Genomic DNA, 25258 nt, shown 5'->3' with positions numbered 1-25258 from the left:
ACATGGCAGAGAAATAAAGAGAGAGAGAGAGAAAGAGAGAGAGAGAGAGACTGTGGAATAGTGTAGAGATTATTAACGCATTGTTTTTCTAAACTCTACCCCTTTAAATTTAACTTTAAATGTAATATTTAAATACATTAACAGGAAAAAACATCCTTCTTGTGTAATATTGAATGTGTAACACTTTACGTTCATTCATCTTTATTTATTTATTTATTTATTTATTTATAGATCAGGTTTGACGGGCCAGAGACGACCGCGGTTCTATTTTTTCAGTTCATCTTAATTTTATTTGTATAGAGCTTTTACCAGTTGACATCGTCGCACAGCAGCTTTACACAATCAAAAGAATGATTTAAGTTTGTATAAAATGTGAGTCTGTGTGAATCAAAGTGATAAGACTGTCCGTGATGAGCAAGCCGAGGACAGTGGTAAGGAAAAACTCCCTGAGATGTCAATAGAAATAGGTTCTGTAACGCTGATTGACAATCTGTCTTCATATGAGTGAGGGTCAATACTGAGTGAGAGTGAGACAGAGAAGGAGTGTGTACAGGACACTGGGACAGACAGACTTGATTGACGTCTGGGACATCCTCCACACACTGTGCCCTTTCAGCAGGACGTGTCCAGGTCTTTATGGGTTCGGCCCTTCTGGTTTCGGGATGTCGACCATGACGGCTCTGTTGCGTCCCTGTTCCTGTGGACGTCTCCTGAGCCCCCGTCTTTCAGTTAGTCATCAACTTGTTTCCGACTCAGCTCGTCACTTCAGCTGAGAAACACCCTTTGTTATCCTCAGCTGTCCTCCGTAATGCACAGCTGGATAATCACACACTCATCCTGTCTTCCTTCAGTGTCTGTCTGTCTGTCTGTCTGTCTGTCTGTCTGCCTTTGTCTCCATCTGGCCACTAAAGGAAGCACAGGAAACCAACATGAGGTGGGACTGGGACTGAACAGAGCATGTTCTCCACATCACTGATGATGGCAGTGCTGTCCAGATGAAAGCAGACTGAGATTAGCAGTGAAGTGTTTGTAAGACTGGGACTTTGAATAAGCTCAGTGTTGAGAGAGGTTTCCCTGACATGATACAGGGCAGTCACACACCACACCCACGCTCATGGATGGAACACTCCTTGAGTCCAGCATGTCCACTTGATAATACGGTTTTCTTAAGGGCGCTGCACTCCTTATGAAAGTCACAGTTCCTGTAAAAAGTTCTCTTTAGGACCAACGTCATGGCTGGGAGAGGGTACTGATATCTCCAGTAATGATCTGAGAAAAGCCTGCCACAGACATCTCCTCCTTATTCCTCAGAACTTCTCACTGGGAAGCTTCAACTGTACTGTTCTGTTCTTAACTTGGATCTCCATCATTTATCTCTATGGGAAAGTTACGGTTATTAATATCAGCATTAATGTTAAAAATACACTGTATGGACAAAGGTTTGGCCAAATCTGATAATTAATGATTTCAATCAGGTCCCTCATACCTAGTGAAGAACAATGTTAATGCTTCAGCATACCAAGATATCTTGGACAATGCTATACTTCCAACAGTTTGGTGAAGGCTTTTTCTATTCCAACATGACTCTGCCCCAGTGCACAAAGCCAGGACTATAAAGACATGGTGTGATGAGTTCGATGTGGAAGAACTTGACTGGCCCAAACACAGAGCCCTGACCTCAACCCCATCGAGCACTTTTGGAATGAACTGGAACGGAGATTGTGAGCGAGTACTTCCAACATCGATGCCTGACCTCATAAACGCTCTACAGGATGAAGAATTCCCACAGAAACACTCCAACATCTTGTGGATGGTCCTCCAAGAAGAGTGGGAGCTGTTAGAGCTGCAAAACCAACTTGGGACAGATTCCATATTGAAATATCAACATCTTCAAGATGTCTGGAGACAGGGTCCTTGCTTGTGTTAAGTGTAAACTTCTGATACATCTATGAATGCTCTTCTTTTCAAACTTCACAGTTCCAAGCCCTCAGCTGGTGGTCTGATAACCAGACTCTTCTGCCCTATTGTGCAAGTTCATGCTGATGTTTGCCACATCTGGGGTACGTCTGGACACGCTAGTTTAAATGGCTTAGCTTGACGTGACCCGGTAGACGTGCAGGAGCGCAGTATTCATATCGCGACGACTGAGCCGTTGTGTCTTCACTGAATCCAGGCTGCTGCTCTCACGTGCCCTGTCCAGACTCTCCACCCAAATCATTAACATTCAGACTTTTCATTTCCTCCCGAGTTCTGTGCACGAGAGCTGGTGTACTTTTGAACACACTGAATAAATTTGTCTGTTTCTGCAATTCTGACTCACATGCCCTTTAAAATACAATCGCAGCGGATTAGTCTTTAATAGTTTAACCTTTGCATTATGTTTCATTTGTTTATGAGAACCTGACCCGATCCGCCCTGATCCGACCCGATCCACACGAGTTACTGCGCAGCTCCAGACACGTGTTAATCCTCTTCATGGTCCTGTGCTACCGCTGCTCCTGTCGTGACACCATAAATGGTCTGAAGTTTAGAGGTTCGTCGCTGAATGCAGGAACATCTCCAGCTGCGGTACAATGAGACGAAGCGCCTGGAAGCTGTTAACTGAGCTTGCAGGTCGAGGTGTGAGGACGCTGCTGCAGGAAAGCATCGGCCTGATTTAAGAGGAATCGTTTGAACAGGCTCTCTAACGTGCTTTTGGGCCACGCCTTAAAACTTTCTGCAGTACAGGTTTTTTTTCTATATTATTTTTGTGTATTAAACACGCAGGAGACACAACGGAGGATTGAGTGAGGATCCCTTCGCGTTCCACAACACGAAGGTCTTTTTTTATTGGATCTGTTAGATCCTCTGGATGTCGGGATGAGAACCCACAGTATGGGGAACTCCCTCCTTTCAACTCCATCACACAGACTGATGAGCAGCTTTACTGTTTAATGCCACACTGAACAGATCAGGTCTGTGTTTACAGCAAGACTAGTCCAGTTCTTTAGGAATCTCTTTAATTCATTCATTCTGCACACACACACACACACACACACACATACACACACACACAGCATTTTTTCTCTCTATGAGTTGCACAAAATTGTTTAAATTCTTTATCAGCCTTGTTGTAAGTGTAATTCTTTCTCCTGGTGATTTGAAACATGAACACAAAACATCTGACGAAGAGAGGAATCCAGTACTGAAGCAACTTCAGGTGTTTTCAACACAAAATAGTTTCAACTTTAGAAATTTAACTTGGATGTAAACACCCCTTCTGTAACGGGCGTTCCCGAAATAACTGTAAAGTTAAATGATACCTTTTACAAGAGATGGTCCAGAGGAGAGACATGTGAGAGTGAGAGAGTGTGTGAGAGTGAGAGTGTGTGAGAGAGTGAGAGTGAGAGACAGGAGGGTAGTAGAGCAAACAATGAAAATAAAAGGAAAACAGAATTTTTTTATTTAAATAGACTAAAATATCCAGAAATAATGAAGGACTAATAGCTGTAAAGGGTGTTTTTAAACATCTTCCTGTTTTTTTGCTCCTTTGTTCTCGCCTGAAGTCAAAGTCATAACTAATATTAACCACCAGGACAAAAATAAAAGATCATAAAATAAAATAAAATAAAATAAAAGCCTTCGTCACTGCCCCATCAGTACACAAGGCATTTCATTTTAAAAGGCAGTAGAAACATCATCTCTAATGGTCTTCAGCAGAATCTCCTCGTCAGTGTTTCTTCATGGTCTGGAGTCTGCTCTGGAGCTGCATTAGTGTCCCGAGGAGCCGCCGAGTGATGAGCGCGTTTAGAGATCGGCTCTCTGGCTGCGTCAGCTGAGTGTGGACTCTCAGGCAGAAGAACTTTTAACACTTCATATGAGACCTGGAGTTTCTCGCTCTTTCTGTTCCACTCTGTGTTCCTGCACTCCTGCAGAACCGAGGCGGAGCTTCAACGCTCTACCTCCTGGAGCTCAGTGGAGTCGAGGATCTCCAGCAGGAAAGTAGCTGAAGGAATGTGATTTAGACTTAAACCTTAAGGAAACACTGGGTCATATCTGTGTGTGTGTGTGTGTGTGTGTGTGTGTGTGTGTGGACGACAAAGATGAACATGACCATCTATTACCATCATCCACACCATCACCTGGAATCAGCAGCTCAACTCCAGTCACTTTAAACAACACACACAATCACTGATCCATCAATTTATCCTTTATTTACTTGTTTAAGCAGTAAATCAGCACTGAGTCACTCAGTTACAAAAGAATGACTGTAGCGCCCCTTAGAGGCGAAGCGGTGCAGGCTGCACACACACACACACACACACACACACACCGTGTCTCTGTGCTCTGCTCACTGTACAATACTACTGACAGTACACTATTAATGAGGGTTTAATAGGACTGACCCCGGTGTGTGTGTGTGTGTGTGTGTGTTTAATTACAGAGTGACACCGACACCTGCAGCATTTCACTGCGTCATTTCACCTTCTACCACTAGATGGGGCTGCTGCACTTTTTGTAATTTCTTCTTATTCTTTTTTCCCCTATTTTTATTTTTATATTATATATAAAGTGAGAAAAAACTTAAATAAACCAAATAAACAAGTAATTAAAATACATTAAACTTTTTATCAAATATTTAATATATGATAAATATTCAATAATAATAAAGTAATAATAATAACTATAACAACAATAACAGTTATAAATGCATACATTTTATAAGCAAAAGTGCTGAGACACAAAGAAAGGGCAGAATCACACACACACACACACTCACACACTCACACACATGTGTATCTGTATATCTGTGGGTGTGAATCCTTGAAAATTGTGATGTGTGTGTGTGTGTGTGTGTGTGTGTGTGTGTGTGTGTGTGAGTGTGTGTGTGGTGTATATGAGTGTGTGTGAGTGTGTGTGTGTATGTGTGCGTGTGTATGTGTGTGAGTGTGTGTGTGTGAGAGGCGTGTGAGTGTGTGTGTGGTGTATGTGAGTGTGTGTGTGTGTGTGTGTGTGTGTGTGTGTGTGGTGTATATGAGTGTGTGTGTGGTGTATATGAGTGTGTGTGAGTGTGTGTGTGTGTGTGTGTGTGTGTGTGAGTGTGTGAGAGGCGTGTGAGTGTGTGTGTGGTGTATGTGAGTGTGTGTAAGTGTGTGTATGTGAGTGTGTGTATGTGAGTGTGTGTGAGTGTGTGTGTATGTGTGAGTGTGTGTAAGTGTGTGTATGTGTGTCTATGTGAGTGTAAAGTTTTTCTAAAGTTACGTAGTAGGAGAGGCGAGTTGCTCGGTCTGTCCGCTGTGCTTCGGTAAGCTTCTCTGGCGCCAGGAGAGACTCAGTCAAACACACACACACACACACACACACACACACACACACACACACACGTTGTCTGTCAGAAAGGTCTCTGTTTATTAACAGCAAAAGATGGGGTTTATATATGTTTGACCAAACGCCTGTGCCATAGACATATGTTACTACAAAGAACATGAACCATTGTAAATGTCCTGGTGAGATCCTGAAGAATCAAAGGAGAGGAAGATAGAGAGGTGTCCGTCCAGAGACAGATCACAAGATGTTGGCTCGAGTTAGGGGGAGAGGGGGAGAGAGAGAGAGAGACATGAAGAGAGAATGGGAAGGTGAGCGTGGGAGCGTTCACACCTTAAGGAGCAGATGCAAGAGGAGACAGGAAGATAGCAACAGGAAAGATTTAACACGTTAATATCAGATCTATGAGGAAGAGAGCAAGAGAGTAGAAATAACTCCTTTATATATAAAATAATTCTAACAGTGAGTGTGTGTGAGTGTGTGTGAGTGTGTGTAAGTGTGTGAATGTGTGTGAGTGTGTGTATATGAGTGTGTGTATGTGAGTGTGTGTAAGTGTGTGTATATGAGTGAGTGTGTGTATGTGAGTGTGTGTGAGAGGCGTGTGAGTGTGTGTGTGTGTGTGTGGTGTATGTGAGTGTGTGTGAGTGTGTGTGTGTGTGAGTGTGTGTGTATGTGTGAGTGTGTGTGTGTGTGTGTATGTGTGAGTGTGTGTATGTGAGTGTGAGTGTGTGTGTGAGTGTGTGTATGTGTGTGAGTGTGAGTGTGTGTATGTGAGTGTGTGTGAGTGTGAGTGTGTGAGTGTGAGTGTGAGTGTGTATGTGAGTGTGAGTGTGTGTGAGTGTGTGAATGTGTGTGAGTGTGTGTATATGAGTGTGTGTAAGTGTGTGTATATGAGTGAGTGTGTGTATGTGAGTGTGTGTGAGAGGCGTGTGAGTGTGTGAGTGTGTGTGGTGTATGTGAGTGTGTGTGAGTGTGTGTGTATGTGTGAGTGTGTGTGTGTGTGTATGTGTGAGTGTGTGTATGTGAGTGTGTGTGTGAGTGTGTGTATGTGTGTGAGTGTGAGTGTGTGTATGTGAGTGTGAGTGTGTGTATGTGAGTGTATGTGAGTGTGTGTGTGAGTGTGAGTGTGTATGTGAGTGTGTGTATGTGAGTGTGTGTGAGTGTGTGTGTGAGTGTGTGTGAGTGTGTGAGTGTGTGTATGTGAGTGTGTGTGTATGTGAGTGTGTGTGTATGTGAGTGTGTGTGTATGTGAGTGTGTGTGTATGTGAGTGTGTGTGAGTGTGTGTGTGTGTGTGTGTGTGTGTGTGTGTGTGAGTGTGTGTGTGTGTGTGAGTGTGTGTGTGTGTGTGTGTGTGTGTGTGTGAGTGTGTGTGAGAGTGAGTGTGTGTATGTGTGTGTGTGAGTGTGTGTGTGGGTGTGTGAGGGTGTGTGTGGGTGTGTGAGGGTGTGTGAGGGTGTGTGTGGGTGTGTGGTTGGGATCTCTGGTTTCTGCAGGGTCTTGGCTCATGCAGCTCCTAATTTTGGAACTCCTTTTGGAGAAAAAGTTTTTTTTGTTTATTTATTTTTATAAGTGAAATATTTTTATGATCCATGTGCCGTGTTCTCATGCGCAAAATAATTTCCTGTGCGATATTTGTGTTTAAACAAGTGTAGAAAATGTGAGAAAGTGAAGTAGATTAGCAGGTGTGTGTGTGTGTTTCATGAAATATTAACTCCTGTGGCATTGAGCGAATGCAGGTATAAATAAAATCCCGCTGGAGTGTTTCTGCAGTTCCTCAGTGTGAGGAGTGAAGATGAAGCTTCTGATTTTGGCGGCGCTTTTAGGCCTGAGCCTCTCCCAGCACGGCCCGCACTTCAAGAACGGTCGCACCTCCATCGTTCATCTGTTCGAATGGCGCTGGAACGACATCGCACAGGAGTGTGAGCGGTACCTCGCTCCCAACGGCTACGGAGGAGTTCAGGTACACACTCATCATGCAACATTACCACAGAAACCATGATTATTATTACTATTATTATTATAAATAGTAGTTAATAAGGTCGGCACGGTGGCTTAGTGGGTAGCACTGTCGCCTTGCACCCCTATGGTCCGGGTTCAATTCCCGGCAAGGTTCGATTCCCCCCTCAGGGTCTGTGTGTGTGGAGTTTCTCCCAGTGCTTGGTGGGTTTCCTCTGCGTATTCCAGTTTCCTCCCACAATCCACACACATGCAGAATAGGCTAATTGGTGATTCCAAATTGCATGTAGTGTGTGTGTGTGTGTGTGTGTGCGCCCTATGATGGATTGGTACCCCGTCCAGGGTGTACCCTGCCTCATGTCTAAGTCTCCTGGGATAGGCTCCGCCCCTGCTACCCTGTACACAGGATTAAGCGGTATAGATGGTGAGTGAGTTAGTAAGTAGTTAATAAGTTGATCTTTGAGCTGCGGGATTCCAGTGTGTTAAACAATGTGAGCTGTGTAAATTATAACTGCAGCTTTGTGTCTGAGCTCGCAAACGTTTCTAACTTTACTGTTGATTTTTATTTGTCAGATTTCTCCTCCGAGTGAGAGCATCGTCATCACCAACCCACCGTATCCATGGTGGCAAAGATATCAGCCAATCAGCTACAACCTCTGCTCCAGATCAGGAACTGAGTCTGAGCTCAAGGACATGATCACCAGATGCAACAATGTTGGGGTAAACACACACACACACACACACACACACACACACACACACACACACACACAAGTACACACAAAGAAACAAGATGTGATACAGCTGATGATGGTGGAAGGTTAGGTATGAGAGAAGGTTGTTGAAATTCCTGCACATTGTTATGCAACAGCTTGAGAAGGTTAAATGAAGGTAGCAGGCAAAACCTGTTAAAGACTTTATAAATATCTGATATAATAAATAAAATTTGATAGACTGGCAGGTGTATGAGACGTCAAAGAACATTTTCTATTAGGAACAGTTCCAAAAGGTTTTATTAGATAAAAATAACTAAATAAGCTGAAGATCTAATAATCAGACAAACTGTAACGTATTTAAGACACACAGTGTAAGAAACACAGTATTAAGCGTGTAACGAATTCAATTCATACAATGTTTCAACATTTCATTTAAATATTGTAACAAATGCAACATTAACTGTTAAAAGTAACATTTGTAGAAATTTAAAATAAACATAAAAATGACAAAAACGCTGTTACAAATTCACATGAAATATAAGATACAGTACAACATGAGCTACATAAGTATACAACATATACAACATAGGAAATGGAAAACAATGGAATGGAATAAACATAAACAGGTGAAAACCTTTTTAACATTTCCTATAATATGATCAAATAAAATCTGATGCAGTGTCCTGTGTAGGAGATGTCATAAACAGTTTTGTATCAGTGACAGTTGTAACATAAACAACATAAATATAAATTCAGCATTAATTAAATACATGATGCAACAAATCCCACACAAATATAATAAACACAAAATGAACATCATAACAAATTCAACATCAAATGATGTCTAAAAAATTTGTATAAACTTGACGTATGCAGTTAGCTGAGACGGCGTCCATGATTCTGCCTGCAGGTAAATATTTACGTGGACGCGGTGATTAATCACATGTGTGGCGCCGGAGGCGGCGCGGGGAAACACTCGAGCTGCGGGACGTATTTCAACGCCAACGCAAAGGAGTTTCCATCAGTTCCATTCTCTAGCTTGGACTTTAACGACGGGAAATGTAAAACGGGCAGTGGTGACATAGAGAACTACAACGATATTTACCAGGTAGGTGGCGCTGTGCGGCATGTGCAGTAACACACAGTACACCTAGGAGAAAATAAACCATGTGCATTACGGGTAATACAGATACTCTAGCATCAGATTACTCCCATCATGAACCCTCATGTGACCTGAGCTTTTGCCCAGGTGTTGGGGGCGGAGACTTTCCCTTTAACCATGCCCTTACAGGTTTCCATGGAGATTTATGAGTTGTTTTGTTGAGACTAGGTGAGAGACTGTCGTCTGGTCAGCCTGCTGGACCTGGCTCTGGAGAAGGATTACGTCCGTGGTAAAGTGGCCGAATACATGAACAAGCTGATTGATATGGGCGTGGCCGGGTTCAGAGTGGATGCCTGTAAACACATGTGGCCTGGAGATTTACAAGCTGTTTACGGGAAACTCAAAAACCTCAACACCAAGTGGTTCGCCTCTGGATCCAAACCCTTCATCTTCCAGGAGGTTCTCTTCCCGTTATATCACTCACATTATAGCAGCTATAAACACTCCTTCCCTCACCAGCCTCTCTTTCCTACTGAAGTTAATACGATGATGTTTCTCAGGTCATTGATCTCGGCGGAGAGCCGATCACAGCTTCGCAGTATTACGGCCTCGGCCGAGTCACGGAATTTAAATACAGCGCTAAACTGGGAACCGTTATGCGCAAATGGAACAACGAGAAACTCAAATACCTGGTGTAAGTGAATAAAAACACTGTGAGATGTTATTCAACTCCCTCAGATCACTGTACACATAACCCTGTGTGTGTGTGTGTGTGTGTGTGTGTGTGTGTGTGTGTGTGTGTTTAGGAACTGGGGTGAAGGTTGGGGTTTAATGCCAACTGATAAAGCTTTGGTGTTTGTTGATAATCATGATAATCAGAGAGGCCACGGGGCCGGAGGAGCCTCAATCCTCACCTTCTTTGATGCCAGGTATTTGCTTTTTATACATAAATTATTATTTTTTTATACAAAAATATTTTATTATTTTTATGTTTTCAATAAATACCTTTAGGGTATAATATATATTCAAAATTCTGGAATCCGATTGGACAGAACAGCATGGCTCTGCACATGTTATACCAATGCACTCATTTTATTACTTTATCGTTTCCATAGTAACAGCTTGTTCACAGGGATGCCTACAGCCACATAATCTAGTAACGGTAATAAACATATATTTATTATATTAACATTATATTTACAACAAGGAAGAAAATGTATAATTGTTGAAATGTATAATTATTTATGGAAGGAGTCTCCAGTGTCGATGTTAACTCTGTGTCGTACCACATGCCTTCTGGAGTGGATTATTTTTATCTAACTGCATGATTTCTAATGCGTCATGACTTACATAAGGAATATTCAAATGTAAACATGTCAAAGAATAAAGTAATAAAGGATTATATTTTAGTGGATGATATTTTAGTGTAAAATAAGATGCAAGAAACCGTACTAAAAACAGTCCAAGTGGGGGCGCTATAGTCCATCTCAGGCTGGGCAGAATGTGAGGGTTTTGTTTTCCTGAGACCACCACAGTTAACATATTACATTTATGTGTTTTATAACAAACATTTGACACTTTTATCCATTTATTGTTCCATGTAACATAACACAACCTCTGACTCTGACACTGGAGACTCCTTCCATTAAATACATTTTCCTTACAGAAAACTTTGTTCTCACACCACTTTTGAAAGTTTTGGTTTTGAAAATCTGTTGGTATTAATCGTCTCCGCAAGCTGTTACTATAGAAACCATCACAAATTAGAAAGAGTGCATTAACTTAAGCCCGTGATCTGAGCTGCTGTTATAGAGAATTAATCAACACCTTCTGAATCAGTTAATTCATTTTATCATTAATGACGTGTCAGGTTGTATAAGATGGCTGTTGGTCTGATGTTGGCGCATCCGTACGGTGTCACCCGAGTCATGTCCAGCTACAGCTGGGATCGCAACTTCGTCAACGGACAGGTACCAACAGGAACCGAACAAGAACCGTTACACACTGTGTATATTACAATACCTTTTTCTGTAATGGTTTGTATTTTCCAGAAAAATATTTCCTCTGTTTATTATAACTATATTCACTATAAATGCATTAACGTGTGTTGTCAGGATCAGAACGACTGGATCGGACCTCCGAGTTATAGTGATGGAGCAACCAAGCCGGTTCCCATCAACGCGGACACGACGTGTGGAGACCGCTGGGTGTGTGAGCACAGGTGGAGGCAGATCAGGTAACACGCTCGCCAGATCCGCTCAGACATTAGGATCAGGGTTTTATACATCGTTTCACTTCAGCTGCAGGATGTTCTTCACAGGAACATGGTGATTTTCCGTAACGTGGTTAACGGACAGCCGCAGGCGAACTGGTGGGACAACGGAAGCAACCAGATCGCGTTCGGTCGCGGGAACCGCGGCTTCATCGTCATCAACAACGACGACTGGTGAGGGAACGTTTTACTGCTGTGCTGTTTATTTAACATTTACAGAGAAACAGAGAAGCAAACTCCGCCCACTCACACAGAGCTCCACCTCCTCTCAGCATAAAAATGTCTTCCCTAACGCTTTATGCATCTCTCTCTTTACTCTCTGTTTATTATTTTTTTTTACATTTTAGCAATTAATTTTTTCTTCCTTTTGCCTTTTTTCATTCTTTCTTATTCCTAATAACACTAATGCTGATTTCATTTGGCCTTGCTGTTTAAACACCACCTGTACTGCCAGATTTAGCTGGTGGTTTCCAGCCCAAAGACTGTTAAAAAGAAAAAAGAAAACACCAAAACTTCTTACACACACACACACACACACACACACACATTAATGAAAAGACTGTTTTATCAGGAAAATTAGCAAGGAGCATCGCTAAAAAGTCTCGTGTGAGCGCATATTAACAGATTCACTGCTGTAAAATAAAAAAACTAACAAATTAACCTGTACTTTACCTTTAAAAAGAATCGCGACAGAGCAGTGTTTCTGTGTAGAGCAGAGTGTGTGTGTGTGTGTGTGTGTGTGTGTGTGTGTGAAGGTGAGAGAAGGAGGGGTGGGTGTGTAATAAACATTACATGTGCGCTGTACACACACGCATACAAGCACAAAATAAAATGTTTTACACACACACGTGGTCACAGTGTTATAGTAAACAGTACACACGTGCACAGATGTTGATTATACCAGTGAGAAACGCGCACTAAGAGGGGAGACGATTACCCACAATTCCGCAGCGCAAGAGAGAGAATAACCGTTGGCTCAGTTGTGATCACATGACGCTCGGCATTAAAACAAGAAGCGCATGCATGATACATGATACTCTGTACTCATAAACCAAGATTTGCTCGTTTTCCAAGTCAAATTTGTTAAAAATCTTCGCTTGTCTTGCGGAACACTCGCAAACCGCGTTACTTACAATCGAGGTTCCACAATACTTCGATTTGTAATGTTTTAATATCCGTGACTCTTATCTCAAACCAGTCCAGGTTTTGTCCACCTGTCTGCACCAATCACACTTTAAACTCGGCCAGGACCCACCCAGCCTGGCAACACTAAACTCTATGGTGCAGTGCATTATGGGTATTTTTGACCAGTGCATTATGGGATTTCCATGAGCACACACTGCCAGAAACAGTGGAAATTACTCTAAGTATCAGAACTGTATTTAATTCTTGTCCTGCACTGTAGAGGTGCGAGTGTCATTTCTAACCCGTGTCCTGTTTACCTTCAGGAACCTGAGCGCCACTCTGAACACGGGTTTGCCCAGCGGTACTTACTGTGACATCATTTCTGGTGATAAGCAAGGAAGCTCTTGTACAGGAAAGCAAGTGCAAGTGGGTGGAGACGGACGTGCAAACTTCCAAATCAGTAACTCGGCTGAAGATCCGTTCATGGCCATCCATGTTAACGCCAAGCTGTGAATGACCACTAAGTTTTAATAAAGTATCTATCCATCTATCTATCTATCTAATAAACAGAAGATGTAAGCATGCAACCGTGTGTGTCATAATTTGTTTATTTTCCATTATTTATTACTCACTCACTCATCATCTATATCATTGTACCCTGGATGGGGTGCCAATCCATAGCAGGGTGCGCACACACACACACACGCGCGTACTGCAAGTAATATGGGAACACCACTTATCCTAATCTGCATGCATTTGGACTGTGGGAGGAAACTGGAGTACCCAGAGGAAACCCTTCAAGCACATGAAGAACATGCAAAATCTACACACACAGACCAAAGGCAGGAATTGAACCCAGGCCCTGGAGGTGCTAGGCCAGAGTGCTAACCTCTACACGATTGTGCCACCTACTGATGCTCTGGGATGGGTAAAATTCCTTCTTTAAAAACATACTTTCACAATTCCAAATAAAATAAACAGTCATGTGACAGGGTCAGGGTTGGGGTCAGGTTCGGGGTCAGGCTCAGCTCAGAGCTCTGGTTCTACATCAACTCTACACATACATTACTGTAAGTGATTTATTTATAACACTTTTATCACATTATAATCTATAAGACCTTTATGAAGCCTAGAGATAATACATAACTAAACTTTAAAAGGATGATGATCAATAATTACAGCAGCGTTGTTCATCATGTGATCAGTGCACAAGGTCAGGTGGTCTAACAGATATTACAGTTTTTTACAGACGCTAGGACACATTTCTCAATACTTAGGTCACTTTTGCGAAACTCTTCACACAGTGAGCACAACAGAAGTCCATGTGGGCTAAACTGAGGATCAATTATCATTGTTTTGGCGCAAAATGCATTCAGTGACTACATCTCTCAAATTTCATGAATTCTTTTCTCACTCAGACACAACAACTGCCAAAAATCTTTGTACGTACAGGACATTTTGCACGTGCTTACATACTGTTTTCAAAACTGTTAAACTTATGTTCAACAATAACATAATGCAAAACTGAATAAGACAGCAAAATTCAACGGCAATATTTTATTGAAACATTTAAATCTAAAAATGCAGCTGATTCTCATTGTAGATGAACATCTACACAGGTGTTACTCTTTCAATATCATAACAAACGGAGACGACTGCTGAATAGGTTTGTATTGTGATGTGAACATGGACCCAGGCAGAAATAGAGAAGTGGCTGAAAGAGGAAGAAGAGGAAGAAGAGGAAGATCAGGAGCTGTAGTCTGAGAAGAGATCAGAGCTACTGTAATTGATCATGTAGTAAATCATGGTCTCCCAATGAGAGAGGCTGGTCAGGGAGTACAGACACATCTGCAGCTCTACAGTGGCGTCTGTTGTTAGAGTTTTCCAGCAAACCAACGGGTAACGTGTATTCTGCATGGGGCGGTGACTCAGTTGCACATTTCAGAAGTAAAAAAAAACTTTTGTGTAATTGTTTTTGCATTTCTGCTTAGGACTCAACGGTTACCTCACACAGGGGGAAGGGGAAGAATTTTAGTATTACTTAGGGCAAAAAGTAAATAAGTAAATAAATAAACAACATAAAATATTGACGAATTCTGCATCATGTCTGATTCATTCCAGTAACATGTAGATATGAACAATATATATTGCAGTCATAACAGAGACGTGTCCTTGTTTTACACAAGACCACACTGTGTAATGCTACATGTTGTTAGTGTTTTTAACGTCATTGTTTTGTGGGTGACACAATGTGTTTGTCGGCTGTCGACCTTTGCTAGTGTTCTGGAAGAATAAGTTTATTTGAGACCTGAATAAAGTGTTTTGCTAGTTGTAGTGCATTTTGAACGTTAAATGAACTGCTTTGCCAGGCTGGAAGTCCGTTAGGAGAAGTGTGTGTAGAAAAAGTGACCTAAGTATTGAGAAATGTGTCCTAGCGTCTGTAAAAAACTGTAATCTTCATGACGTTGGTCTTCTTTTACAACTCGACTCCTTTTAAATAACATCGAGCTCTGTTAATGAAACAGATGAAATAGGCACGTGTGTGTGTGTGTGTGTGTGTGTGTGTGTGTGATCCCTCAGTGCTGGACTGGAACTGTGTAGACGCGGACGGGCTTTCGGTTTGTTCTCTTTATAGTCGTGTAGAGTTACAGTATGTGCTTGGAAAGTTTCCATCCTTGTGAATATTTATGATTTATACAATGCTCATGAATGTGTGCGTGTGTGTGTGCGTGTGTGTGTGTGTGTGTGTGTGTGTCTCGGGTCAGTGGTGTGTTTATCCACTCAGTGATCTCAGTGGGAGTTTTTACTTCTGTTCAGCTTTCACACCACCATCACGTCTGTTTCACCTGAGTGCAGCTCTGACACAGACCTCCGTGCCCTCTCTCTCTCTCTCACACACACACACACACACACACACACACGCACACACACACACAGACACTGAGCAGTGAGACAGCAGAGGTGACATTCAAAAGGCTCATCTCACAAAAACAATACTCTAAAGGAAACACATGATAAAGAGAAAAATATTCCTTTTATCCCTTTATTACATTTTATTTTGACCAAATTATCATTTTAAAATGTTTATTATCTTTATTTAGCTTAAATCACATGACTTTAATTAACAATTGATTTATCACAAAAGGCACAAGTTGTTTTAAAGAATTGTGCTTTTTGCTTTTTTTATTTTTATTTCAGTTTTATTTTCATTGTTTTATAAAAAATATAGTTGCAGCCATGATGACGAGCCCAAGCACCCAGCGCCATCGCCACCCCGGTGCACCCCGCACAACCTGTGTGTTATTTCAGAGTGTTAGGACCTACAAAAAGCCAAAATAACTGACTTCCTGTTGAGGTGAGCCCAGGACATGCAGTGTGAAAGTTGTTCGGCACAATGAGCTCTAAATGTGTACCGAGTTCCATGTGCCTACGTGAAAGTGTGTATGAGCTATCCAGTAAAATCTGGTGTGGGGCCCCTGAGGGCCCCGGGCCCTGTGACTCTCATAGCAGCAGATTCCAACCCGTCATGAGATTTTGAGCATGTCAAGACTCCAAAAAACCCCAAAAGGGTGAAGAAAATAACCCTTAGAAAAACAAGAAGGTCCTGCACACCCTACAGTGCTTGGGCCCTAAAAGAAAAAAAAAAATAATAATAATAACAATGGGTTTAATAGTTTCTTCTTATTCCTATGGAGAGTGTGTCGTGGCGCGGTGTGATAAATCACTGACCCGTGTAGCGCGTGTCAGACTCGGACAGCTGTTCTGTCTGATTAGAGAGACGAGTGTCACAGTACCAGGTCAGAGTTTGTGCTCCGTCATCCTCACTGATGCTTTCTGACATGGCCATCAGCTCATCACACACACACACACACACACACACACACACACACAAACTTTCTCTCTCCTGATCCATAATTCATGAGGTGCAGTGAGAGCCAGGCTGTCAGATCACATATGCTCCTCTGCAGTGAGTTTGTAAAGTGCTGAAAAGTCTGAGTGCAGTTTTAACACCTGGGCTGCGTCCCAAATCTCACTATAAACACCACACACACACACACACACACACACACACACACACCACATGCTACACTCATACATACACACTACACCATACATTACTGATACACTATATATAATCCTCTTGGGGTTCTGGGATTCTGGTGGATTAGGATTTGAAGCATGGAGTTGATTAATGAGAATTAAACATGACAACATCTCGCTGTTTAGATGGTTGGACGTGGAGGTGATGTTCCCTTTCTGGGCCCTAAAACGACGTCGGCAGAGCTGCGAGAGACGGATTCTCCTTCTTTCTTTCGCATTCTCATCGGATCAGGAAATTCCTCCGTCCGCTTTACAAGCACGCCCTGGTGCTTCTTGTAAAATAAGCAGAATAGACATTTTCTCTCACTTCCGCGGAGATGGAAATAGCCTCCAAGCACTCGAAAAAATAAAATAAAATTAGACGACAGGTTTCTGTCAGGTGGCCGGGGGGTGGAGCCTTAATGATGCTCTCTCCCTTTCCTTAGCAACCTCCACGACAGATCAACCCTTTCATGGAGTAAGCTTTATTCATTCCATGTTTTCGTGCCATCGACTTATTTATTTATTTAAATATAGTTGATGTGGAAGCGCAGGGTTATATGATGATGCCCCAGATAGAATGGTTTGGTTGGAGGCACTTGTGGCTGAATCTCACATACATCAAGGATAAGGATCGTGCATTCCTCCTTGATGCCCCCATCTCGCCGTCCAGGTATCAGGTAGCTTACCAGTATCGGGTCCTTCCATTTGGTCTAGCTCTCTCACCCGCACGACTGGCTGGCCCAGTCTCAATAGCTAGCGCTTTGACATCAGCATGTCGTCCTAGTTCATCTTTGTTTCTTAGGATTGAGACCCAACGCCACAAAAAGCGTACTCTTTCCTGTTTAGAGGACAACTTATTTTGGTGTCACATGGGATTCGATCATAATCGGGCACAGCTGTCTCCCGCTCGTGTCTAATGCATTCTCAACACCTTTAAGGAAATCAAGCTAGACCAGAAAGTGACTGTTCATCACTTTCAGAGATTTTTAGCTCTCATGGCAGCTGCATCCATCTCAGTTGTGGCTAAGAACCAGGGGATTTTACTCGAGGGCCAATCCCCAATAAGGGTTACGCGCCAGGGGCTTCGTACCCTTTCTATGTGGTTCAGACCCCAATTTCTGACTCTGGGTCCCACTCTAAGTCCGTCTTGTCATCGCAGGATGCTAATGACAGATGCTTCCGTCACGGGCTGGGGTGCGGTCTTAGATGACTGTCCAGCCCAAGGGAGCTGGAGAGATCATCTTCTCACGCGACACATCAATTGCCTCGAAATGATGGCTCTATTTCTGGCCCTAAAGCACTTCCTCCAGCAGTTGAGAGGCTACCATGTCCTAGTGCGGGTGGACAACACTACATATATTAATAGCCAGGGCGAACTGCGCTCGCGCGGCTTAAATAAGCTAGCGCACCAGGTACTGCTTTGGGCAAAGAACAAGTTCCTGTCCCTCAGGGCGATTTACATTTCAGGGCACATGAATGTGGGAGCAGATGTACTGTCCAGTCAAGCTGTGACACACGGGGAATGGAAACCCCACCCCGAGGGAGTCAATCTGGGAGAGATTTCTTGTAGCAGAGGTGGACCTCTTTGCCTTGCAAGAAACAGCAAATGTCCCCTGTACTACTCTCTGACTCTTCCAGCTTCCCTGGGTCTGGATGCTTTGGCCCGTACGAGGGCCAGATTACGCCTTTATGCATTTCCTCTGATAGCTCTGCTCCTGGGAGTCCTGGCGGGGGGTCCGTCAACAGCGTTTGCGCCTCTTATTGTGGTGCGGTTCTCGGACCCAATATCTCTCCTCGACGGCTCACCCTCTGTGATTTCAGTGAGGAGGGATCCTCTGTCTCAGGCACAGGGGACGATATTTCATATCCCCCCCCACTAGGAGAGCTTATGCCCTCAAATGGAATGTATTTGAAAGTTGGTGCATGACGAAGCAGGTAGACTCAGTACACTGCCGAATTGTTTCAGTGCTGGAGTTTCTGCAGGAAAAGTTGTCCTTGGGCTTGTGCCCTAGTACTCTCAGGACGTAGCTAGCTGCTATTTCAGCCTGCCACGTTCTGATTCATGGGGTTACTGTGGGAAAACACCCTTTAGTTGCCCGTTCATTCGTGGAGCTAAACGGTTGAGGCCACGCACTAGAGCCATCGATCCCTTTGTGGGATTTATCTATCGTGCTCGAAGGTCTAACTGACACCCCTTTCGAACCACTAGAGTCAGCGCCTGTCAGGTTTCTGACCCTTAAGATGTTTTTTTTTTTTTTTGATGGCCATTACCTCTCATCCACACCCGAACTATCTTCTGAAAGTTTCATCCTCAACCATGCACCCTGTTGTTCTTGAAGCCTTCTGTCCTCCACCTGTTATAGCTTTGGAGCAGGAGAAACTTCACTTACTGTGTTCAGTACGTGCTCTTCAGATTTACGTCCATCGCACCAGCCAGTGGCGTAAGTCAGAGCAGCTTTTTATATGCTATGGGGGCCGCAACCGGGGTGTGGCCGCCACTACACAGACTTGGGTGAGAGATGCTATTGCCCTCTCCTATGAGGCGCGTGGGCTCACTTCGCCTCTAGAAATTGGGGTTCATTCAACCAGGGGGATCGCCTCATCAATTGCGCTGGCAAAAGGTATTCCCCTGAAGCAAGTGTGTGAGGCGGCAGGTTGGTCCTCTCCGCACACATTTGTTAGATTTTATAGTCTGCACAGCATACTGTCTGCGTGACTGGACGTCCTTTAGACAAAATTAATCTGAGCAATGTTTCCGGTTCACTTCTATTTATAACCCGCAGGTGCGCTTCATCAGATGACGTTACCTAACCGAGGTTATATAAGCCAAAATTTAGCGTGTTTGATACACACATGCTTCACAACCAGCAACACAGAAAGATGTACTAAAGCGTTTTCACGCAGCATCTCGTTCCCACTTTTTCAGGGAACAGAGTTATAACAAAGTAACCCGAGACGGTTCTTTATCCCTACTGAGATATCTGTGTTGTGAGCGTGGATGATACTTATCATTTGATACTTATTGATATTTAAAAAATGAATGATAATAAAACAGGTCTTTTGCTATGAGTTTGATGTCACACAGTTTTAGCACAAAAAAAGTTTTGGTTTGTTTTGAGGAAATAACTCCAGCACTGCAGACATTTACAGAAAAAAAACCCTTTGTGTCTGTCTGCAGGTCGGTGCGACAGCTAAAATATTAACGACATGATGTCTGTTAGCTAAAGTGCTAGCGTGCATGCTAAGTGTCAGTTATGGACGGGTGATGGTGAGTTTAGTGACGATCAGACGAGTGATCAGAGTGTGAGAGTAAACTCAGACATGTTGATATCTAAAATACACACATACACACACACACACACACACACACACAGACACACACGTTAGAGTTTAGAGAGATGTCTCAGTCCCTCTCTCACTTCCTCTCAGGCGTAAGGTAAATAATGGATGAGTGTGTGAGCAGGAGAGTGTTCAGCCATTTCAACCTGCCTGCTGCAATAAGACTGAAAACTCACCGATTTACACACTCACAACACACACTCACAACACACACACCAAACATTGTGCTGCTCCGCTGAAATCGAACAACTCAGTCTGAATTACTGAGTGATTTTATTTCAGGACATAAGATTTATTATTAAGATAAAGATAAAGAGACTTTACTGTTATTATAGTGATACAGTGAAAGTGTTTGTATCTCCCAGAGATCAGCAGCAACAAGGAATGTAAGAATAAACCTGGATCTTGGTGAAAACAGTGCAGACACAGGACAGGTCACTCAACTATTATAATAAGAATATAATAATAATAATTATAATAATAATAATAATAATAATAATAATAGAACAGCAAAAAGGACAAAAAGAAATGTAAAAATCACATTCACTGTGCTGTAAGCCATATGTGGCAAATAATTAAATCTTAATTCGGCAGTTTATAGCGACATCATTAACGCTGAATATTTTTTTAATATTAACGTTTAATTTTTTTTATTTTAAATTTTTCAATCTGCATAAGATTAAATATTTAAATATAAAAATATTAGAAATAGCAGACAGTTATTTGCTCTGTACTCGTTTCTGTTTTTCTTTGAACTTTTAATGCCCTTTTTATCAGCACGCTGCGAGACAAGGTTATTAGTTTTAGCTTTTTTGGACCCTTCTTTAAAGAATAGAAATAAATATGGGACAGGACAGATGTGAAGAAATTAAAGTCATTAATTATTGATTTTTCTGTGTTTAAAATGCGAAACCTTGGCTGCAGGTTGTGATGAAACACATCTCTGGACATGGGAAATGGCCCAGTGATTAATTGAACTCTCAGCTGTAATATGTCACTGTGTCCCAGTTTTAAAATGTTAAAGACTAAAATAAACACGTTTCAGACGTCAGGGTGGGGCTCCGGTGTTTACGTTTAAATGTTAAATTTGCACAAAAGAAGAATTTCAGGCAAAAACTCTTTATGCTGCCCTCACCAGAGATCTTTACTGACCTGCAGAGGTATTCCATTCCCATAGCCATGTGTTTATAATAAAGTCATTTAAACCGTGTGGATGAGTGTGTATGGGTGTGTATGATCGTGATGCAGGTCTCAGTAGCACACGCAGGTGATTTATGATTAATAATGTATGACTGTTTGGACTTTGTTTTTGCCAAGATGTGAAACTTTAGTGGTTTAAAGTCTGAGTGAAGAAGGAAGAAATGTGTGAAATGTGAAGCAGTGAAGCGCTGAAGCTTTTGACAGAAACATGAACATCGATCTCGCGAGCTGGAGGTCGTGACCCGCATAAATCAGTATAATATTTTCAAATAAATATAAAGTGGAAAGAGTTTCTGACTTTCCTTGTCATGATGTTGATGACAAACTTTTGTAGTCATAATAAAGCATACTAAAATAATAAAATAAAAATTTATAAAAAGAATAAAATAATAATAAAAAATTATTACCTAAAAATACTACTCTATAAAGAACACACACACACACACACACACAAACACACACACACACACACATGCATGTGATTTAGCATTCTAAATACCTTAACTAAAGGTGTGTAAAGTAGCCGAGAATTGTACTTAAGTAAGAGTAGCTTTACTTCAAAGTAAAAAGTATTCATCCAAAATATTACCCAAGTAAGAGGAAAAAGTATTCGGTGAAAAGATACGCAAGTACTGCGTGTGTTTAATGGTGAACAGCAGCTGGTGCAACAGCGCGAGCGTTGTTCCTCTCACACGCTCCTGCACACCAAACCTGGAACTACTGTCCATCATGTGTCGTCCTTTTTATCTACCTCGGGAGTTCACATCGGTCATAATCAGCGCCATTTATATTCCACCACAAGCGGACACGAACACTGCCTTATGCGAGCTGCATGAGGCACTCACACAACAACTTTAATAGTGCCGGGGGACTTTAATAGTGCCAACCTCAAACGCGCAGCTCCCAACTTTTATCAGCACATCACCTGCCCCACCAGGGGCGAAAGGACACTGGACCACTGCTATACAACGGTCAAGGACGGCTACAAGGCACAATCTCGTCCTCCGGTTGGTAAATCTGACCACGCCGCCATCTTCCTCATGCCAATACAAATAAAGGCTGAAACTGGACGGACCAATCGGTGGCCGCTTTACAGGACCCACTCGATGACGCAGACTGGGACAAGTTCAGAAACAGCTCCGATGACGTCAGCGTGTTTACGGAAGCGGTTGTGTACCGTGAAGAAAAAGACTATTAGAACATTTCACAACCAGAAGCCGTGGGTGGATAAAACCATCCGTGACGCTCTGAGATCTTGCACCGCTGCCTACAACACAGGACTCGCGACGGGGGACATGGAACCGTACAAGGCTGCGTCATACAGCGTCCGGAAGGCGGTAAAAGAGGCAAAGCAGCGCTACGAGAGGAAACTAGAGTCACAACTCCAACAGAGTGACTCTAGGAGCCTGTGGCAGGGATTAAGGACAATTACGGACTATAAAACACCAACAACCGGTATGACGAACACGGAAGTGACTCTGGCAGAAGAGCTGAACACTTTCTATGCTCGCTTTCGAGGCTGCAGCTAAAGACGCTAGCAATGCTAATGTTACTGTATGCTAATGTAGTGTAACTGTAGCCCTCACCTCAGTAGTGATGAAGTGCTTTGAGCGCCTGGTCAGAGACTTTATCATCTCTTCACTACCCAAGAAACTGATATTTTTAGCCTCTAGTTTTTTTGCTTAAATGTTAAGTTTACAACATTAAACAAAACAGTTAAACTAACCATGACATGTTTGCTTCATTGTTTACCAGCGCTTAATTATTATTTTTTTATATATGCAGTTTGTGTGTGATCATGTGACTACATGTGGTTATTGTTATTGCAGCTGATTGGTCAAACGGAGATTAAGATGGACATTAAGATAAATCGGACATTAAGATGAAAAAGTTACTGAGTAACAGGACTGGACCCTTTACAGTTCGCTTACCGTCCAAATCGTTCCACAGACGATGCCATCTCTCATCTCCTCCACACATCTCTCACTCACCTGGACACTCGGAAAGGGAATTATGTTAAAATGCTCTTCATCGACTACAGCTCTGCATTTAATACCATAATTCCCTCCACACTTACCACCAAGCTGGAGCACCTGGGACTCATCACTGTGTCAGTGGATCTCCAACTTTCTAACTGGCAGACCACAGACATGTCTCAGCCTCCATCACTCTCAGCACTGGAGCCCCCCAGGGTTGTGATCTGAGCCCCCTGCTGTACTCTTTGTACACATATGACTGTGTGGCCACTACCAGCTCCACCACTATCATTAAGTTTGCTGACGACACCGTCGTGGTGGGCCTGATCTCTGATGACGGCCTACCTGAAGGAGATTAGGAATCTGAGATTAGGAGACAACCTCCTCCTGAACGTCAGTAAGACAAAGTTGTTGATAGTGGACTTCAGCACCAAGCAGGAGAGGAACTACTAGACCCCCGTCATCAATGAGAGCCCAGTGGAGAGAGTGGACAGCTTTAAATACCTCGGTGTTCACATCACGCAGGACCTGTCATGGTCCTGTCACATCAACACCGTGGTGAAAAAGGCCCGGCAGCGTCTCTACCACCTCAGACGCTTGAGAGACTTTAGACTGCCCTCCAAGGTGCTCAGGAACTTCTACTCCTGCACCATAGAGAGCATCCTGACGGGAAACATCACGACCTGGTTCGGGAACAGCACCATGCAGGACAGACGAGCTCTACAGAGGGTGGTGCGATCAGCTGAGAGCATCATCCGCACCGAGCTCCCTGACCTGCACTCGATCTACAGCAAGCGGTGCTGGACCAAGGCCAGGAAGATCGTAAAAGACATTTCACTGCATATCGTACTGTGTATGACTGTGTATGTGACAAATAAAATTTGAATTTGAAGTCATGTGATTATTGTTGCCACATCTGATTGGTGAAACACAGTCACATGGTCGATCCACCGGCTGCATTTCTCTGGCAAAAACAAAGAATAAGTGTCGAATAAACGGTTATAAAAGTAACGAGTCGAGTGGAGCCGAATGTAGCGGAGTGAGAGTCGCGTTTCTTCTTCACAAACCTACTCAAGTAAAAGTAAAAACTATGGTGCAGTAAAACTACTCATAGAAGTACTTTTTTTTAATTTACTCAAGTAAAGTTACTCAAGTAAATGTAACAGAGTAAATGTAACTCGTTACTACCCACCTCTGGTTAACATATTACAGTTTTTCTCGATTGCTTAAACACTATAACCAGGCTTTTAAACTAAAATTTCAAAACCGTAACGCTATTTTTCAAAAAGCTCACCCATTTCCCTGAACTATAAACACTATTCCCTGCTTTGACACATGAGTCAAATTTGGTGAACTGTTACTGCAAAACTCTACACACAAATCCCTACATTTTTCAGTGCTTACACCATGTAGTCATTTAGAAAGCACTAGCATTCAATAATGTTAACTTAAGTCAGCATAGCTTGAGCTCAATTAGCACACAATTAACCAGGTGGAAACACTAGGAGTCAAAATTTATCACACACTAATCAGAACCTTCGATGGATAGATAAAAGGGCCAAAGTCAGCTCATTCAGGTTTGAAACAATGGATCCAAAGAGATGCAAAGGAAGAGGACGTGGTGGAGAAAGAGGACGTGGTGAAGGAGGAGGACGTGGTGGAGGAAGAGGACCTGGTGAAAGAGGAGGAGGAGGTGGAGGAAGAGGACATGGAGAAAATCGAGAAATCGAGAAAAACTGTAATACAAAGAAATAGAAACACCAGGTTAGGCACAGGAGTAGAACTGAAACTCAACAGGATACGAAGCTCACATTTTGTCCAAAGATCATAAACACACAATCAGCACAACACAAAGGAAATAAACAGGACACACATGGAGCTAAAATAAAGGCACAAATTAAATAAAAAAAATGATGAACTAAACTTATGACTCAAAATTGAGGAAAAACAAGAGCATAACACAGACAGGTGTGGGACACAGTGTCACAGGTTGCACCGTACAGTTTCATTGTCTGGGGACAGCTCTGGTCATACATGTTGGGGGGGGGGGGGGGGGGGGGGGGGGGCGGTGTATGAGGGGTGTATGAGGGGGGGTCGTTACATGTCTTAGGCGGGGAACTACAGAGGGCTTGGGCTCAGAGCAGGAGAGGCTGCCGTGTAGGTGTAGGCCTCCAGCAAGAGCCT

At 42.8% G+C, this 25258-nt stretch overlaps 1 protein-coding gene across 1 annotated transcript; it reads left to right on the top strand.

The window, feature by feature from the left end:
* The first annotated feature begins 7066 nt into the window (after nt 1–7066).
* Nucleotides 7067–13057, top strand: amy2a (amylase alpha 2A). The gene is made up of 10 exons (XM_053487026.1): nt 7067–7265; nt 7835–7981; nt 8888–9085; nt 9308–9538; nt 9640–9773; nt 9886–10008; nt 10950–11049; nt 11194–11315; nt 11400–11525; nt 12800–13057. The coding sequence occupies exons 1-10, from the start codon at nt 7098–7100 to the stop codon at nt 12987–12989; spliced, it is 1539 nt and encodes a 512-aa protein (XP_053343001.1). The 5' UTR covers nt 7067–7097; the 3' UTR covers nt 12990–13057.
* The last annotated feature ends 12201 nt before the right edge of the window (nt 13058–25258 follow it).

This window comes from Clarias gariepinus, chromosome 25 (genome assembly GCF_024256425.1).
Source record: "Clarias gariepinus isolate MV-2021 ecotype Netherlands chromosome 25, CGAR_prim_01v2, whole genome shotgun sequence".
Classification (NCBI taxonomy): Eukaryota; Metazoa; Chordata; class Actinopteri; order Siluriformes; family Clariidae; genus Clarias; species Clarias gariepinus.
The sequence above is the reverse complement of the archived record's forward strand: the minus strand, read 5'-3'. Positions and strand labels throughout refer to the sequence as shown.